Here is a 19,043-nt window from a genome sequence, read left to right on the forward strand (position 1 = left end):
CACTTGTTGCTGCTGGAGTTGTTGGGGGTTTTTGTAAAGTGGCATTTAAAAAAAGAAACTATCTTGTTTAAGTCAAATGATGACAAGTGGTATTTGATTCATAGACATGCAAAATACACTTGCTTTTTAATCAATGAACTCATTCTGTAATACAGTAACATTACACATTGAAACACTTGGCAGAACAACTGTGCAATTGACAATAATGGTTAACTGAACACTAGAAACAGTGCACTGCTGAATCCAGTGAAAAATGCATCTACAGCAACAGCTGACAACCAGTAACAAACAGGATGAAACCTTCTGCTGACTTTAAACAGACTTTCCTCCTGTGAGGGCTCCGTGCATGAAAGGTAGGAAGTTAAAACTGCAGTGCTACATGCAAATATTACAATTCTGTTTCATTTTTAACCAGGCATCAGTATTTTATCAGCTCACATGTGGCCTTTCCAATTTGACATCTGCTACTCAGTATCACCAGAATTTACTAACAGAGGAGAGAAATCACTTCACCATGTGGTTTTTTATTAAAATCTGATGTCAATGTACTTCTCTCAAGTTCTCCACTATTGTATTTGTGTGTTGTGAAGACCATAAACCCAAGGGAAAATATACGGCTGTCAAGGCCTAAATTTCATTGTCCAAAGCTATCTGGAAATTTGTATCTTAGAAGGAAGTTAGAGATTCTCTCACTGTTTTAAGGTGATTGTTTAAAGAATGTAACCCTTACATCCCAGAAGAGTCTATTTGCTTGTTTTAAGCCCATGGCCAAACCAGAGAACTTACACCCTCCTGCAGCCATTAACACTCACTTGAGCTTTGGAACATTTCACATATGTTTACCATGAATTCTAAAGCACAAAACTATCACTGTTTTATGAGCAAATTACCTACACAACGATAAAATAGAATCCTCTTTTTCAAAGGTCTGTGTCAAGGTAACCATAGGCTTCACATCTATTCTCTAAGTGTTCAAGTCAACTGAAAAATTAAAATAAGTGGGCAAGAACTGCTCAAGAATAACTTCTGCTGTTTTTTTTTCCCTGTGCAACATTAATGATTTCTCAACATCACTGCTGTTCATAAATTTCAAAACAATTTCTGGATCCAGGTTTTGAACAGATGTGGTATTGGCAGAATGCTTCATAGATTTCCCCCTCTGTCCCCATCCCTTTCTCTTTTTTAAACTAGAGGGAACTAAACTGTTTATAGCAAGAAATAGGAGACAGCAAGGGATATCACAAAAATAGAAGAGGCTGCTCTCAATTAAGGATCTCCCCAGAGGACTTTTGTTCCTTCCAGGTGTTTAGAACCGCTCCTCTTTGCAATTGTTATTAGCTTTCCTCTGAAAGGGAGACAGAAATTCTCATTTATTTTCTTCAGCCATTCTGAGCAGCGCATTAATGTTGAAATATAGATACACAGAAAGTCTGCAAGACCCCCTGAACAAGGGCCCAGTATAACAGCAGGGAACCTTCACAAAGCAACAAATATGACTGTTTCAAATAGAAGTCTTGGAAACTATGATGTAAGTTTTAAGAACCATGTTCAGAACAAGAAGACTAAGGTAAGGGATCTGGAACCAGACTGTTACCCTCCTCTCTTCAAAACAACCACTTATTATAAAGACTTCAGTATAACAGCTTTTACTATAAAAGCTCAGATCCATGTTAGGCTTCAAGAAGGCAAAAAAAGGAAAGAAGGAGAAAGAAAAGATAGATGGGAATGTAAAAACCAAAGGAGTCAAGCACCAAGAACATTACATCACTTGGAAATAAAGCCTTCATGTGGACAATCTATTTCAATAACCCCATGAAAGAATGGCAATCTAAAAGCACAAAAAAGCTTAGGTTTTTACTCATGGAGGCACAAATAAGGAAAATGAAGACTAAATCCATTCAATAATTTAACATTTCAGAACAAAAGCTGAATATTTTAGCATCTTAAGAATCACTAATTTCAGAGCTCTCCCCTCATCTAGAGGTAAGAGCAGTGATGGAAGTAAGAAAACTTATCAGAGAACAGGCTTGTGTGGTACAAATGCTGTCCTGTACACATAAGGATGAAAATGTTCACATTTGAGACATATACAAAAGAACTCTCTACCACCTTCAGTTCACAATCAGCCCAGATTTTTGTTGTTTCTTAAAGACAATATAAATCCATATGAATGAACATGCAACACAAATAATTTATTTCATCAACAACTCTTATTTATGTAAACCACAAATCCTTTGTAAGCCTATTTTAAACTGAAAAAAATTGCTGGTATTTTGGTTTCAAGACAAAATCTCTACTTTAGCTCCTTGCACCTCACTTTGAACAGAAATTTCCCTCTGTGTACATAGTGCAGCCAACTTCAGGTAAACATGCTACCACTCTATAAAGGAATGTGCTCTCCTACACAAATTTTGTTTCCAAGATAAAGACTGATACCTCATAGAAGTACTCTTCAGCACCTTACCTGCTTTGTCATTTGCCAAACACAGTCAATGAACTGCAGGAAGATGGGGGATCTGTCAGCATCCGCATGATCATCATCTCCATGTCCCACTCGCTGGAAGTCAGAGCACACTTCATTTCAGTCAGCTGTGTCTGCAGTACCATCCCAACACTGCAAAGCTTTTTCCAGTAGTGAACAAGACAGGCAAGTCTTCCATAACGTTTATCTGCATTTTTCAACTACTAAAAATGCATCTCAATATTCCCTTACAAGCATGCCTTCAGTGCTGAGTAGAGCTGTAAAACTCTATCAGTTGCTTCCTGTATAGCCACTGATTTTTAGCAGTGGGTGAAACTAGCAGGAATTTATTAAGACTAAACTGAAAAAATGGTTGTTCCATATCCACCTGTCATAACTTCTACTTAAATATCTTAAGATTCAGAGTCCACAGAATGTTGTAACAATTTATTCTAATTCCCCATTAGTCCATGTATTAAATAAATACTTCAACTTTAAATCAGAGTAATAACTCCAGCCATTTTAACACTTTAGAAACCTTAATCGTTTTCCTTGGTTTTCCATTCATAAGCTCCATAACATAAATTACAATCCCTCATTCTCATAAAAAAGCGCGTGTCTTTTTCTCACCATTGCATTCAAACCACTTCATATTTATTTTATATTATATGCCACATAGAGATTTCCTGTTAAAAAATGAATGGGTCACAGCTGTCTGACACACTCAGACCACTAAAGGAATACCAGAAACAATAAGTAAAACGCAGCAGAGTACTGTGAACAAACATGCTATTCAAAGTAAAAGTCCTGAAGGTGACCAGCTGCACACTAAATTTTCCAGCTTACCATTGCAAATCGATGTCCAAAACTTATCCATTCTTTCTCTACAAGAACTTCAAAGCCCTTGATGGTTCTGTAATAGCTGTCCAGCATAAGCATGGCCAGTGCCGTGAGCTGTGCAGTTCGATCCCAGCCATCACTGCAGTGCACCACAACAGAGGTTTTACCAGATTCAATTTTATCTGCAATTCTTACTGCTCCAGCAAGAAGCATCTTAAACAAAAATGAAGAAACAAGCATATTAAATACTAAAATTTCAGATAAATTACATAATTATCCTGATGACAATGCTTCAAATTAAGAGATTTCCAAACAGTGGTATGCATATTCCTAGAGGTACAAAGACTGGGTGCACTCTGTTGTTCAGGACAGAGTTCTTACCAGCTCTCCACTACTAGCAGTACATAAATAAACCTGGGAATCCCTTTCTCTAAATTAATTTATATGCTATATTATGATGAAAAGACACAAATACTGTAATCTATTCCAAAGGCTGAAGTTCTGAGGTTTTCAAAAGTTCGTTCCACATTAATCAATCACTCTTTCTTGCTCCATCTTCAGTTTAACTGAAACTACTGAGTTTAGAGAAAGAGAAAAATCATCCAGCTAATCTGCATCAAAAGACAACCCAAACCAACCCAGAAATCCCTGGCTGCCCAGAAACCCCTGGCTGAGAGCACTTGATTTGTTGCTGCATGACGTATATACCGTATTCAGCTTCTGAGATGACCATCAGCCTGGATTCAGGAGGAATGCACAGGACAGAGATAGCACATGACTGAGGTCACCTGTGTGAACTTGTTACTCTTCTCCCCACTCAAAACCCATCTCTTTTTTTCTCTGATGCCACCCTCTAGTTTTTATAAAACCTAATCTCTCTCCCATTAAGACCTGTCTCTAATGTGATCTATATCATTGGCACTGAAAAATATGTGGAGAAAAAAACAACCACTAGAAATGGAACCACAGAAGAATTCCTATTCTGCATTCCAACATCAGAAAATGGAATCTTGCAAAATACTTTCAATTTTCTCTTCCCAGGCATGCAAGAACATCTTCTGGGAAGTAAGAAAGCCAGCATCTGCTGGAGAAGTTGTGCACAAGATCAGTCTTCAAATCTATTTCAAGAACCATGTTTTACAGACAGTTTCCATTGATTCTATCTCTCATTGAGCATATCTTTTATGGTAGAACTGAAGGATGCCAGAGGGGAAATATCAAGAAACAATATAAAAGTGTCTGTGGGAGAACAGAGTTTGCAGTCTGAACTAGTTAACTGCCAATTATTTCAGTTAGAAAGCTCTACTGCATTAATATTAAAACAATTTGGTCTTCAATAAAAGCAGAAAATTAATATATTTAACATACAGGTATGGAATAGCTTGCTTTAAAGATAACACAGATGCCTGTGAAGGAAGACAGCTGGAAATAAACAACAGAGCAGGTACAGAAAATGAGCAGAGAATGAGAGACAAAAAACACATTTGCTATTAATTCAGCAAGTATCTGTGGAGTATGTGAAGAACTGTATTCCACTTTGGACAACAGCTTCCTCTACAAATTTATTATTCGTTACAGATTTTTCCAAACTTGGTAACCAGCACAGTATTTCAGTTAGGGCTCCTAATGAATAACTGGCTCTTGATTGGTTTACAAAGTGAGAATTGAAAAATAGTTAATAGTACAAGTTCTAGGTTTACAAAATGAGAACTGAAAAACAGGTAATATTACAAGTTCTACTCTCAGACAGAAAACACTCTGGGTGTGCAATAAGCACCAAGTGCCTCTACTCATGTTGTTACTACTGTCTTCACACACAGAGAGCCACTGGTGCCTTCATAAGACACTCCTAGATCACCTCTGAAGCACTGCAGGTGCCAGGGGTTGGAAGGTGAGTTCCTAGTAATGCATTGCATTAAACTGGGATACAGCCATGCTGGTTTGAGCCCAGAAAACAGCAGATGTGTTAAGAGCAAAGCTGTGGATTGTTAGTGCTATTACAAGCCAAATCAAAAGGCAAAGAACTCTTGGAAAAAAATCTGAGAGAGATACTATCAACACTGTTAACACAATAATGGCAGTTTTTAAGAAATCAGCCTGCAGTTTCTGCTGTCAGTACCATTAAAGTGAAGTAGCATGTAAGAGACAGGTCAGTGTAGAATGTCACATGTGTCAACTCTTCAAAACAATTTAAATGAAATTTCCAATCGCTATGCTATTGCCACCTATCTGACAGTGGTATCACAGTTCATTCCTGACAATCCCTAATCCAGGAACCCCACCAGAGTCAGTGGCAATGAAAGGTGACCACAAGCACAGAACAGATGACTGTGAAAGGCCAGACTGATAAGAAAAGGTTTTCAGATATTTAGATTCCCAAAGGTGTTTCAAATAGTTCAAATTCAAGAGAACAAGAAAACTAAACTGTTCCCAAAACATCATTAAATTTGACTCTTAATTTTGTGTTTGCTCCCTCTACTGGCTCTGCTGCAGTTATCAGCAGGCACTGCTTAAAAGAGTCAAACTAATGAATGATCCCAAACATGTCTTGCATGAGTGACATTTGAGCCAGCTGCTAATAAAACTCCATCCATATTATTCAAAAACAGGGGACTGAATGTGGTAATGAAATAATCTACTCTAAAATAATTTCAAAGGGTAGTGAAACTGACTGTAAAACTGAGTGTGGCAATGATTTATTTTAATAGTCTGTTAAATAATAGGGTGAATGATAACCTGACAGATCGCTGGCTACGAACAGCTCATGAAAACGTAGGTGGCCACCACAAGAACTGTAACATTGTACTGAAGGAGGGAAGGATGAGAAAGACTCTGGAATTCACAGTCAAGTCCTTTTGGCAGTGGCTCAAATATACTGTGAAGTTCCCAGTGCATTCTTCCAAACCAGGGATAACCCTGGACTGCCCACAAACATTCCTTCTCAAAAAAAATAAAACACAGCAGTAAACATGATACTGTGTTATCAGGAATTAACTCACTATCTGACAGCACATAAAACTAGAAATACTATGTTATTATGGAATGCTTACAATGCTGCATTCTAAGTGCAATCCTATATTTAAAAATTACGCTTTTTCACAAAATAATTCTGATTCAACGTTATTTCAGCAATATTTTCAGAAGCTCAACTTAAAAACATGGTTTAAAAAAGTAACTGAACTTTCACATCAGAAGTGTTTTACCCTTATATATTCCAGCCAGTGTGTGGCATCCACATTTGACAGCCACCGAGTCTCATCAATAGTAGGATACACAATTTCTTTAAGTTTCCGCAGGGATTCTCTCATGACATGTATATTATGAATCTCCAGAAAGACCAGCTCTGCATTTGGGTAGGCACTTTCACTTTCATATCCTCCACCTTTGGCCTGTCATTCAAAAGGTAAAAACAGACAATGAGAAGAACATATACAGGACTTCAGTGTAAGGTGGAGAGAGTTATTTTACTCAAGTTTCAGGATTTTCTGAGAGAAGGGATTATTTCAGTGCTCATAAAAACATATTTTTGGCATTTGTTTTTCTAAAAAACCCAAAAAAATACTGGAGGTTTTTTTAGGTGAAAGAAATTGTAATTGTAACAGGCTACATTTGATAATACATCCATATACCCTCCCCTTTTTATTAATGAAAGCTTTGGTCTTCTGTGAGCTCTACTGCATGCTTTCTCAGCTATATCTTCAGCTGCCTTTGATTCCTGCCAGCCTTTCCAAAATGGTACAAACAACTTACCTTCCCCTGTTCTCTTTAGGCACCCTTTCTTATCGCTTTTCAACATTAGGTTCTCCACATCCTGATATGTGGCTCAAGCTTCAGCCTTGTTATAAGGCTGACGAACTAATGCCAGTTATGAAACAAACCCACCTTGTTTGTATCTGCAACACTATTCTGCCTGGCATCAAAGATGATAAGTTTATGTGACTGAGCATTGGCATCCATAATTGTCTGCAAATATTTTTCATCTTCCTTGCAACGCTTATCATTTGGGCCAACTGATGGCTGGCTGCATCGTGTTATTGTTGCTTGACTCTCAGGATGAATCCAGGACAAGACCTGGAATAAGAGAAAACTAACTTACTATACTACTATAAAAGCAGCAGGCCAGAGAATAACTAGACAATCACACTGCCTATTTGGCATTATTTCCTGGCAAACCAACAAATGCAAGTTTAAGGACAGGCTGATGGAAAAACATATTGACAGCACACTAGCACTGACTGCTCATCCCAAATCTAAGCCTGAAATAGAATGATTCTAAGCATCTTAGCTTTTATTTCTAACAGTAACTAAGCCTGTATTATTCTAATTGGAAAAAAAAAGTGCAACGGAGGAATAAAAACTTCTTCCATGTAGAACACTATGGACCTGAACACTGCCTTGCAAAACAAGAAAACCAACAGGATCTAACATATTTAAATGTGTTCTAATGCTACCTTGTCTATTCCAAGCAAAGCACTATGGCTGTGTCACATTCTACTTCAAATCAGAACACAAGCTAATACATGCCAGAGCATCAGATACCATTGTGGCCTAGAAGTGCTAATCCAAACAAAAAACTTACTACATAGCACAGTAATTGTGCAATTAAACTCACACTTGAGTTGCTCCCTTCAGTTCTAAACCCACTGAGTCTAATTCTTCTTTCTTTGCCCCCCACCCCACCCCATCTCAGGTAGGAAGCCATCCCACTGTTATTTAAAAAACAAAGCCTAAAAGAACACTAATTATTTTTTAAAAGCTACTAATTTCTAAACACTTATAGCCTCTCGTACAAATGTCACTTACAGGAACTCTCCCTTTTGCTCTAAACGCTGCCACTTTTGAGAGGTCATCGTCCTTTACACTGGTTGGCACAACAAGAACAGCAGGATATGTATCACAAAGCTCATAGGTGCTGTTAATTTTGGATATTTTCCAACTCTCATTGGGCAAGCCCTGTATGAAAACAAAACAATTTTGCACTTTACCAGTTAGACCTTTACATATCTGAGTTTGGGACAATGAACAATTTTATGTGCTGCATGCTTTCAAAAAAGGTATGCTCACTTTTTTTTTTAAATAAGCTATAAACTTAGGTCTTCATACTGAGTCATAAACCAATGGAAGTCTTTCCTACTAAACTGATAAGGAAAATAACCCTATGGAAAATGCAGATTTAAAATTACAAACTACTGTTACTCTTCTGTTTAGTGATGCTTATTCAAATCCAATTTTTATAAAGCCTGTGTTTTGCAGAAACACCACTTGAAAAATGTGGACTTCAGAACCATGTTAAGTCAGACCAATTTGCTCAAGTACTCAGCATCTGCATCTCCATCAACTTTAGTAGGTGCTCAACACACTCAAATTAAGGCCACTTGCATTTTATTATCTAACCATAGATGTAGACAGTCAGTCTACGTAGCAAGAGCTGAAAATGATGAGTATTCTGTAACATTTTTTCCTTATTCAAATGGCTGTGGGGGAGATGGAGAAAAACAAAATACACCATGTATTGTTACTTACCTGCCTCTTATATTCTGCCATTGGATCATACACTTTCCAGCCATTAACAGGAAACTTTTCTTTATAGCTGAATGCAAAAAGAGGCTAAAAACAATAAAACAAAATCATAAATTACCGCCTTACAGGTTGTATGCACAATAATTCCAAAACAGTCAATGCTCTAGTATTTTAAATCTAGCACTTCTAAACCTCTTAAACAGCAGACATAACACCTTCAGTCATGGTTGGAAAACACTGAGCTAGAAAGAAGATAGTTTTTGCCATTAACTATGATTTTAAAGTTAACAAAACCAAGATAGGAAATAGAAAATTGAAATCACTTGCCTCTGATCACACAACCACATCAATGGCAATGCCAAGATGAGAAAATTGGTTTCCTACCTCCCAACCAGTTCCTCACCCACACAAGCAAATGAAATAGAATTCTGCAGCTAACTTATAACAAGACTAATTGTACCTATTTGTTGTATTAGATACAACTTCTAGATTGATTTATCTACTGCAGAAAATAATGGTCAATACATACACATTTTTAATTAGCAACATTAGGCAAACCTAGATCTCAAGGGTTATGTAAAAATTAACTTCACCAATAGCAGGACGCAGCAGTGATTGATGAATTAATGCAAAAAGCACACATGGTCAGAGTGGCCTGCCCACTCTGCAACAGACTTTATGAATCAACACTTCAAAGTTTGTTATACAACCTTGTATACAGCTCTTTCTTCTCTCAAAAGAGGACAGCCAGCAACAGCCTCCTCTCCAGCTCAAGACTTACCAGCCCATTAGAGACAGGAAATGCACGTGTTACGAGGTTTTCAAAGATCTCTAGTCTGTTCTGCTCTTCCTGTTTATAGGCCAGCCGCAAATTTCTCATATCCTGCCAAAAACAAGCTACAGTTTTACTCTATGATAAATTAAAAAAAAAAGAAAAAGCAGTTATAAGACATTCGACTGAACGCAGGTATATATAGAACACTAAGTCACTGACATCATCTAACCCCCAACAGAACAGAGTTCTGTAAGCATTTATATGAGATACCTAAGAAACAACTAGAGATGCTTGAGATAAAAATCACCACTTTTCCTTTGAATTCACTCTTCAGACAAAAGGCAGAAGTGTTTAAGATTGCAAATATCAAGAAGGAATTGAAATAAACGAAGCACGATTCAAATACAGGGAACTGATCAGACAAAAACAGCACAAGGCCTGACAGATTCTTCTTACAGAAAAATGAAATGAAAATACTTTATTATTAGTAAATCTCTACCATGCCTTACCTTGCAAACTATTTCTATACCATATGAATTGTCTCCATGGCTCTGTACTCCAATTTTTTCAACCCTACTTATAACTCCAAGGGGAACATCAACAACAAAAGGTGGATCCTGAAATTTGTATATAAAACAAATGAGTTTTATTACATTAGAAGAAATATAAATCAATATTACTCATGTGTGTTTCATTAGAGCCAACATTAATTCCTGTTTAGTAGACTGCTGTGAAACATCATACTTCACTGAATTTGTCTCTTCCTGAAATCTACTTCAGCAACATTCCTACCTGAAACAACAGAGAGATAGATAGTGAAGTCTTACCCTCTCAACACTTTTGATAAACATTCTGAAGTCCGTCACTGTGAGTGTACCACTGACTGCTCCCATAAATGGACAGATATACATAACATCCTTCGCTGGAAAACAGATGAATCAAAGCTTTGTTTTATTATTGTAGACAATTGTTCCATAACAATCTATTTTCATTTGAAACTGTCGAGATTTTGACAGCTCTGTAAGGTTTTGATGCTTGACCTCCTTAGGAAAGCTTATTCTTGCCAAGTTGTCTTTATCTCAACAATGAAAGCAATCAAATTCCTCAGCCCCACTGCTGCTCAGCAGCTCCTGAGCACCTGGGGAGGGCTGCAGCAAGAGCAGGCAGGTCCCCAGCACCTGCAGGTACCCCCAGCTGCAGGGAGCTCTCATTCCTGCCCCGAGGTGCAGAGTACCCACACTCACCCCAAAGACAGAGCATCCAAAAGGGAAATTACTGATCCACATCCATCCAATTTCCAAGTAATTCAGCTCTATGCCTATATCTTTGTTTTCACTTGTATTTGCTGGTATTCTTTCCTAGCCAAGCAATGGACTGCGAACACAGAGCTTGCAGTCACACACCAAAGTGAAATAAATCTCATTAGGAACTGGAAACTACAGTAATTTCACGAATACAAGCCGCAGTAATTAGACAAAAATTTTGGTGGAAACCCGGAAGTGCGGCTAATATTTGGGTGCGGCTAATCTATGGACAAAAATGTGATATCTGCCCTTACCTAGTATCATACCAGTCCAGTCCCGAGCCGAAACACTTTGAAATCCATGGTTTCCCGTTGTTCCGACGATGAACCAATCAGAGAACAGCTTATTGCCTGCCTGTGGATGGCGGCGTTACTGAGGGGCGGGGGTTGTTATCGAGGTGAGTTACCTCGGCGAGTTACCTCGGCAGTTCGATAAAAGTGTGTGATATTTCTCTGTACTTTTTAAAGTGTTTTCAGTCTTGTGCGGCTGCGGGGCTGGCTGGGCTTGCAGGGAGAGGGCTGGGGGAGCCGCTAGGCTCTCAGGGAGAGGGATGAAGCGGCTGCTCGCCGTGCTGGGAGAGGGGTAGAGCAGTCACTCGCCCTGCTGGGAGAGGGGTAGAGCAGCCGCTCGCCGTGCTGGGAGAGGGGTAGAGCAGCTACTCGCCCTGCTGGGAGACGGCTGGGGGGGGCCACTCAGCTCACAGGGAGAGGGGTAGAGCAGTCGCTCACCCTGCTGGGAGAGGGGTAGAGCAGCCGCTCGCCCTGCTGGGAGAGGGGTAGAGCAGCCGCTCAGCTCACAGGGAGAGGGGCAGAGCAGCCGCTCGCCCTGCTGGGAGAGGGGTAGAGCAGTCACTCGCCCTGCTGGGAGAGGGGTAGAGCAGTCACTCGCCCTGCTGGGAGAGGGCTGGGGGGGGGCCGCTCAGCTCACAGGGGGAGGGGCAGAGCAGCCGCTCGCCCTGCTGGGAGAGGGCTGGGGGGGGCCGCTCACCCACGGGGCTGAGCGGGGTGTCTGTGCCAGCACGGAGATGTGGCTCCGCTCGGAGCTCAGCTGCCTGCCCGCGTGGCTGAGCGGCTGTTTAAAGGCAACGCAGATCCATTGGGAATGCTCGCAAAATGACCACACTATTGTTCCTGTCTTTTTCGGCTTGTAAATAAAGGGTGTGTCTTTTTTCACTTGGAAACAATGTTTCCGAGGTCGGCAGTAAGCCAGTAAGCCCCGGCGATCCCGCGATTGTGTTACTAAATGACGATTTTGTGAAAGTTCACAGCGAACTAAATTGCGGCTAATATTCCGGGAGCAGCTTATCTATTAACAAAGGCAACAATGTTGGCAACACACCAGATATGCGGCTTATAGTCCGTGCGGCTTGTATTCGTGAATTTACTGTAAGTTTACCATAACTTCATCTTTTCTGCTATAAGAATTTTGAATCTATGACATATCCTTGGCACCCCCCCAAGCAGAAATGCAATACATACATCTCTATGTATGTATTTTCCTTAGGAAAAGAAAAATTATCTATATGGAACAAGTCATCTTCTGGATCTGATTTCTCCTTCCTACACCTGGATTTAAAAGACAAAGAAAGAAATCCACATCTGATCAGCTAATCTTAAGTTAATCAAAAGTCAAAAGGAAATAATATTCTGTTTTTAAATAAACTAGCAATTTAATAGTATTCAGTGCAGCACTCAGTACTACACTCACCAATAACTTTGATTGATTCTCCAGGAAAAAGTGGCGCCTCTTCCATCTGTGCCAGTTTGTTTCCATCCCGCAGTGCCTGGCAAAAATCCAAAACTGTGAGTAAATCTCACTCTCCATCTGTACCACATCGATATATTTTGATGCAAATACTTTTACTACTAGATTACTGGAACACAAAGAGTGTCTTTTTTTAAGATCACACAACTGTACTAAACAGTACCACAGTAAAAGAAAAAATCAAAATAACAACCAAACACAAAACTTAGTATTATAAATATAACACAGACGTACACGTTAGTAACATATTATTAACAAAGCATTTATGCAACAATTAGTTTCACACGCTAGCTATATATAGCATACAAAAATAAGAATAACAAGATCAGCCCAAATTAGTAATTAATAATTTGTTAGTATTTTGCTGAATGCAGGTACTATTTGGGGTATTTTATCTATTTGACAACATTTTAAAGCTCTTTTGTTTATTTTTAATTCTAATGTTGCTTATTTAATATTTGAGTATTTTCATCTGAGAAAATTATATGGCAGAAACTTTATTTATTTAACATTTTAATTTTGTGATTTTGATAGCAAGAAGCACCTCACAATGCTCTATTTTAATCAATACTGAGAGTGCCACAGGTTATGGAATAGGTTATAGGAATTTTGGATTCTGACGGTCAGTTTAAGAACGAAGCAATAACAAAATACAGAAGAACAATTAACAATATTAAAATAAGAGTTAGTTTAATAAAATTTCATTGAGGTAAATGGCTTCCTTGCTGAATGATACATGATGCATTCTTTGGGTCCTTTTTAGGCAGCTAAGATTTACAACGTACTAAAGACTGTAGTAAAGTATAAAATGGTTTGTGGGACTGTTAAGTACCATGTAAGAAAGTGATTTGTCTCAGGTTAAAATGATGAACTATTAGGGTTTCAATTTTTTACATCCTGAATAAATATAATGGGCTAACTTGTTACAGCAAACAGCTAACGCTCCCCTTGCATTGCAGCTCTGACCCACACAGAAATAATTGGTAGGATCCGTCTGCTTCCAAAGAGATTGTCCCAAGCTCTCACCAATAAATAATTTCTAAAAATATTTCAGCTGAACTCTGGCTTCAGATTTCCTTGGAAAATTTTGGAATTTTACATCCAGCACCCAATCACAAAAAATAACGTGCAGAGAAATAGCCAGTGCTTAGAAACTGAGGGTGGATATGCTCTTTTAGACTGGGCTTATGTTCAGTATTATATTTTAGACTACATGACCTTCTAAGAAAACTCTGCTTGACACATAACCAGTTACACACTAAATGCTAAGGCTTCTCTTGCATGAGTAAAGTAAGATTTATTTGCACTGTATAAGTCCTAATTTATAGTACCTTGCTACATAGTTAATGAATGAAAGATGAGTAAAACTTGCCACCTGATCAGGTTCTGCTTCAGAATGATAGCCATTGTGTCCATCCTGTATCTCCTGCTTTGCATGAGGCAGCAGTAGGGCAAGAGAGAGGTAACAGCAAAAAAATTGCAGACAACATGTGAAAGGACAGAATCTCATCTTTTTTTGTTTTCCTTTTAAAAATTTCCTTAAAAAGACAGCATATACTTTAGCTCCAGTTTAGCTTTCCAGAATCTTTCACTCCTGGCACACACTACTTTCCACAGAAGGGAATCCAAGCTATTAGCACCATCCTTTGAATGATACTTGGCACAACACAAAATGAAAAATTTACTCTCTTTTTCACAAAACAGTCAGTGCTGGTAGATAAGAACATAAAAGTATGTACTGTCTTTTTGAGACAAATAACCTTACGATGAAGAAAATTAATTTCAAGTATGCCACATGCTTATCAATAGAAGAAATTGAGTACAACTTGCAATGGCAGCATTATGGGAAAACACATGCAATCTTTCACAGAAAAAAATAGGTTGACATCAAATGGAAGTATCTAGACACTTAAAAAAAGATTTGCTGTGTAAAATATGTTGTAACTAAACTCCCAATCTTAAAGTTTTACATATCTTTCCAGCAACTTCTTTGTTGTTGTTTGAAACTTGACCAGTAACTTTACAAAATCAAAAATTACTACTCATAGCAAAATATGCAAACAATTCACATTTTCATGTTAATTTATTTCTGCATCAATTGGCAACAAATCCTGTTTTTTAAATTTCTATAATAAACATAAGGTCCTTTTGCACACTAGAGAGAAGCACAAATGTCATCGGGTCATTGAAGGAATTGTTTTAATAAGTTCAGCCAAAAACGTTCTTCCATCTTCCTTCTTTAACAACTGGAGAGAAGTTGTGCTCATGACAGTTTATTACTCCCAGTTCAAATGCAAAGAACTTCTCATTTGGTCAGACTGTAAAATCAGCCTCAGTCTAAATTTACAAGTGTTTGTTACAAGTCAATTTTACTTTTTACAATATTTCTACAGAACCCTCAAGAAACAGCTTAGAAGAAGTTCTTCAGATATTTTCAGATAATCTGAACTCTAGATGAGTTTAAAAAGTATAAGTAATTAAAAACCTTTTCAAGTTATAAAGGACTATTAACATTTAGGTATGGGTAAAATTGTGTTATAGAGAAATTACTTAAATTTCAGGTCATAATTATGTTGTTACTGAAATCAAAGAGAAGTAGACATTGTGATCTCTGGAAGAAAACCAGCAGGACAATGAGCAAATGCACCAATAAAATCTAAATATATGAAAGACAAAGAAGCAAAGCAGACCATTCAAATATCAAAGCCTTTACATAGAACTGGGAACAACTGAACAAAACCAGTTTTTGTTACTCAACTCAGACCAATTATTTGAAGCACTAGCTATTAAAAAAGACCAACTTGTAGATTTGTATGACTGGACGAAACATAATTTTTAAATGGGTAAACAACAGATGAGAAAAAGAAATCATTGAGACTTCATCTCTTCATTTCAGACTGAACAAGAGATCTTTGTTTGAATAAAAGTGTTGGACACATTTCATGAACAATGTCAGAACACTATCCAGATCATTTCTCACTCCATAAATGTTACTAAGAGAGAGGGGTAAGAAAACAAGGCATGTCCTTTTTCAACTTCAATGAACAATGGGCAAGTTCTAGTCTCAAAATTATCATCAAACAGATGTAGAACATTACACTAGTGCTAACTTCAAACCTAACTTTCAATCCTATTACAGGTTGGTAACAACTAATTTAAAACAAGTACAAAAGCAAGCATGAATTTGAAACTTATTTAAATAGGACAGACACAGACATAATGCTTTAACCGCTGGATTCTTTAGCATAGACATGTTAGGGCTGCTAACACAGTACTCTGTAGTCTGAAGCATGTAAACCTGAATTGCAAGCATCCATTCTGTCAAAATTAATGCAATAAAACTGAAGTTAGTATTGCACACTCATAACGTGATTTTAAAATACTGCTCTCTAACATATTGACTTTTATTGCTCACGAAAACATTGTAATATACATGAAGCATTTCTGCAGCAAAGAAGCTGTTGCACTGCATAGCAAAATGGTCTGACTGGTCCATAAAATCCATCAACGAGGTAAAGAACGTTTGACACACCAAGATCTCACACAGCACAAGAGACACAGGTAGGAGGCTGTTCACTGCTAGCCAAAGGTAATCTTACCCGTATAACTGGCCTCCTGTACACCTGTTAGTTAAAATATAAAATGTTATCCAATGAAACACACAGATTTGATTTGTTAAAGATACTATATCTTATTTCACTAGACTTTCAAAAGAACTCTACTCCCAAACATCTTAATTATAGCTGGATTCTGAAAGAACAAAACAAAACTATGCAGAACTAGTACCTATCATCTGCAGAACTGTTTTGGCCTTTAAAAAAAATCTCAGCCACTTAATTTTAGTGATGTAACAAATTCCAAGCTCTTTGGAAACGTTCACTCCTAATCACCCTTTTATCCTGCTACACTGCACTATTGTTAAAAGAGAATAAAAGCCTGGTTAATCCTTCTAGGTGGAAGACAATAAGCCTGCACTAACAACCATGAAGGAGAGGCCCTGGACCTTTCAGAAAAAGACAACTCTTCTCAACCTCTGAAGGTGTTTGTAGTCACTAACTACAATCTGACCTATTTTCATTTGTATGAGCCCCTCATTCAAGAACAATCTGCAGGCAGAGCATGTGTCAGAGAAGACACACAGAGCAGAGCTCAACTCAAGACTGAGATCATATTGCTGCAGGGTTTAGCAAGCAAGAAATCCCCCAGTGCCATCCAGTTCTGACCCTTCAATTAGCTTCCCCTTTGCTTCCCTCCTCCCTGGTAAGTCACGTAAGAGTAATGTGAGTAAAGCTGTTTGATCCAATAAGCAATATATTTACCTGGTTTTGCAAGTATATTAATTTAATGAAAGGATGAAATAAACAAGGGATGAAAGAAAGAATCCCCAAGAAAAAAGGGACGTAAATAAGAATAAAACAGTTACTGGTAAATCCAGCACAAACTAATAGAACTGCCTGACCAGTTCCAGAAGCAAACACACACATCCAACCTGATCTGAAGGGTCTGAGTTGTAAGACAGTCTCTAAATGCACCAATTTGAGGTAACCAAAGGTAATGAAGACCCAGGAAAGAGAAAGATGTCTCAAAGGAAAACTGAGCTATCATATGGGCACTGTCTTTTCATGTGTGGATTCCACAGTAACAATGAACGAACCGAACCTGTTAGCGGCACTGAGTAAGCAACTATAAAAAATTCCATCATGCTATATATAAACATGGGATTTCAAATCACAGTAATGCAATGATGTTGAATACAATTTATCCACAAAAATTCTTAATTTAAACCATCAGACTTAAATCCTTTTCTTTCATTTCTCAGAGACAGAGAATGAAGTAGAATTTTAATTAGGCCTTAAAAGATTTATTCTTGTTAAATAATATCTGAGATGAGTTTGGTATAGAGATGGAAGTTATTTAAAATTAAACAGTGCTCTTCATTCCAGAGGAATGCATTCTACTCACAGATAAACTGAACACCAAGCCTACACATTTGGATTTCACTAAAATGAAATCCTTGGCAAATACAACATCAACAGATGTAATACAAGGTTTCCCCCAGTGTTTTATCAAAAATGTTGACCTTGACCTGGAGCACGCATTCGCAATTCAGCTGCTGAAGTATGGGAGAGCTACTCTTTACAAACTGCTGACTGTGCCAACAGCGTGAAACTGTTGAGGTTGAACTTTTTAATACACTATAGTAAAAAATATTTTGTGGGCTCATCTCAGACTGAATCTGACCTGCTGTCACTATATCTAAAATACACTGTTTCCAGACAACATACTTTGTAATTCACATATGTGAATAAAAATCCAATTGAAACAAAGCAAGAAAAGAGATAAAAATATTCCTTTAGCCATTCCCTATGAAAACAATAAAACCGTGACAAAACTAGGAAGAAAAACAGATCTAGACAGCAGTGAGTTGGGCTTCTTAGAGGGAACTGAAACATGGGTAATCTTCATCATGTTGTAAGAGGAGAAAAACTGCCCATGTTCTATTCTTGACAGCTGAGTTGAGGGGCTGCCTGAAGGGAACAGTCAGTGAGTGTGAAAGAACAGGGGCACAAAAGCACAGTGAAACTCAGGGAAACCATACTGTACAGTCATTACCTTAGTGGTAAAAATGTTGCTGGGAGGGAATGAAAGAGGTGACTTATTTGTTTGTTTGATGTTAAATTCTGCGTCTCTGGAGAAACCCCATAAAAAATTATACTCAATTATGTCCCCTGTAAGTAACAAAGGCATTCACTTATTTTTTGTGAAATCTGAGGAGCTCAATTCTGTACTCTGAATGACACACTCTAGAAACCATTTCAACCTCTAACTATAATCTACTTTACCAATTACTTTATATAGTAATCAAAAGACAACCCATTTTTGATGTTTTACTCAAAACATTGACTTTTAAAATTTCCTTTCACTTCACTGTTAATTTTTATTCTGTAGAGTTCAATAGCACTATTCTAAATATGGAAGAAAACAGGAAGCAAATTCAAAAGACTCCTACGCATAATGAGATGTTTCTAGTTCTGAAACACTCAGTCATCACTCAAGTACTTACCACTTTCCCAATCTTCCACTCTTGTATCTTAAAACAAATCAATGCATTCCTCAAGTCACTTACCCTGTAGTCTCTGGACACACTCTCTGATGGGACAGTCCCTGAAATCTGACTCGAAATGGTTGCAGCTATCAGCTGTTTACACCATTCCACATGGGATCCAGTCGGGCTACAAAACCAGAAATTTCAAAATATTTAGCAGTAATTCCAAATCTGCATTTTGAACAGCACAGCAACTGAGCAGATCCAGAAAATAACACAATAAGTGATCACTAACATCATAAAACTTGGTTTGCTTTATGGGCAGAATGCAAC

General features: G+C 37.9%; 1 protein-coding gene across 10 annotated transcripts in view; it reads right to left on the reverse strand.

The window, feature by feature from the left end:
* The window catches only part of MTMR1 (myotubularin related protein 1), a 40,997-nt gene that overhangs the window by 19,336 nt on the left and 2,618 nt on the right, over positions 1 to 19,043 (reverse strand). The window contains exons 2-14 of one of the 10 annotated variants that reach the window (XM_033072223.2): positions 18,792 to 18,897; positions 16,264 to 16,287; positions 14,040 to 14,090; positions 12,608 to 12,683; positions 10,424 to 10,518; positions 10,106 to 10,213; positions 9,603 to 9,704; positions 8,825 to 8,908; positions 8,105 to 8,254; positions 7,184 to 7,372; positions 6,505 to 6,690; positions 3,308 to 3,514; positions 2,465 to 2,557 (exon numbers count right to left, since the gene is read on the reverse strand). In XM_033072223.2, the coding sequence (XP_032928114.1) occupies positions 2,465 to 2,557; positions 3,308 to 3,514; positions 6,505 to 6,690; positions 7,184 to 7,372; positions 8,105 to 8,254; positions 8,825 to 8,908; positions 9,603 to 9,704; positions 10,106 to 10,213; positions 10,424 to 10,518; positions 12,608 to 12,653 (1,260 nt within the window). In that variant the 5' untranslated portion in view covers positions 12,654 to 12,683; positions 14,040 to 14,090; positions 16,264 to 16,287; positions 18,792 to 18,897. The other 9 variants (XM_033072222.2, XM_033072218.2, XM_033072217.2 and 6 more) reach the window with 9 other exon arrangements.

The sequence above is a fragment of the Catharus ustulatus genome, chromosome 14, assembly GCF_009819885.2.
Source record: "Catharus ustulatus isolate bCatUst1 chromosome 14, bCatUst1.pri.v2, whole genome shotgun sequence".
NCBI lineage: Eukaryota > Metazoa > Chordata > Aves > Passeriformes > Turdidae > Catharus > Catharus ustulatus.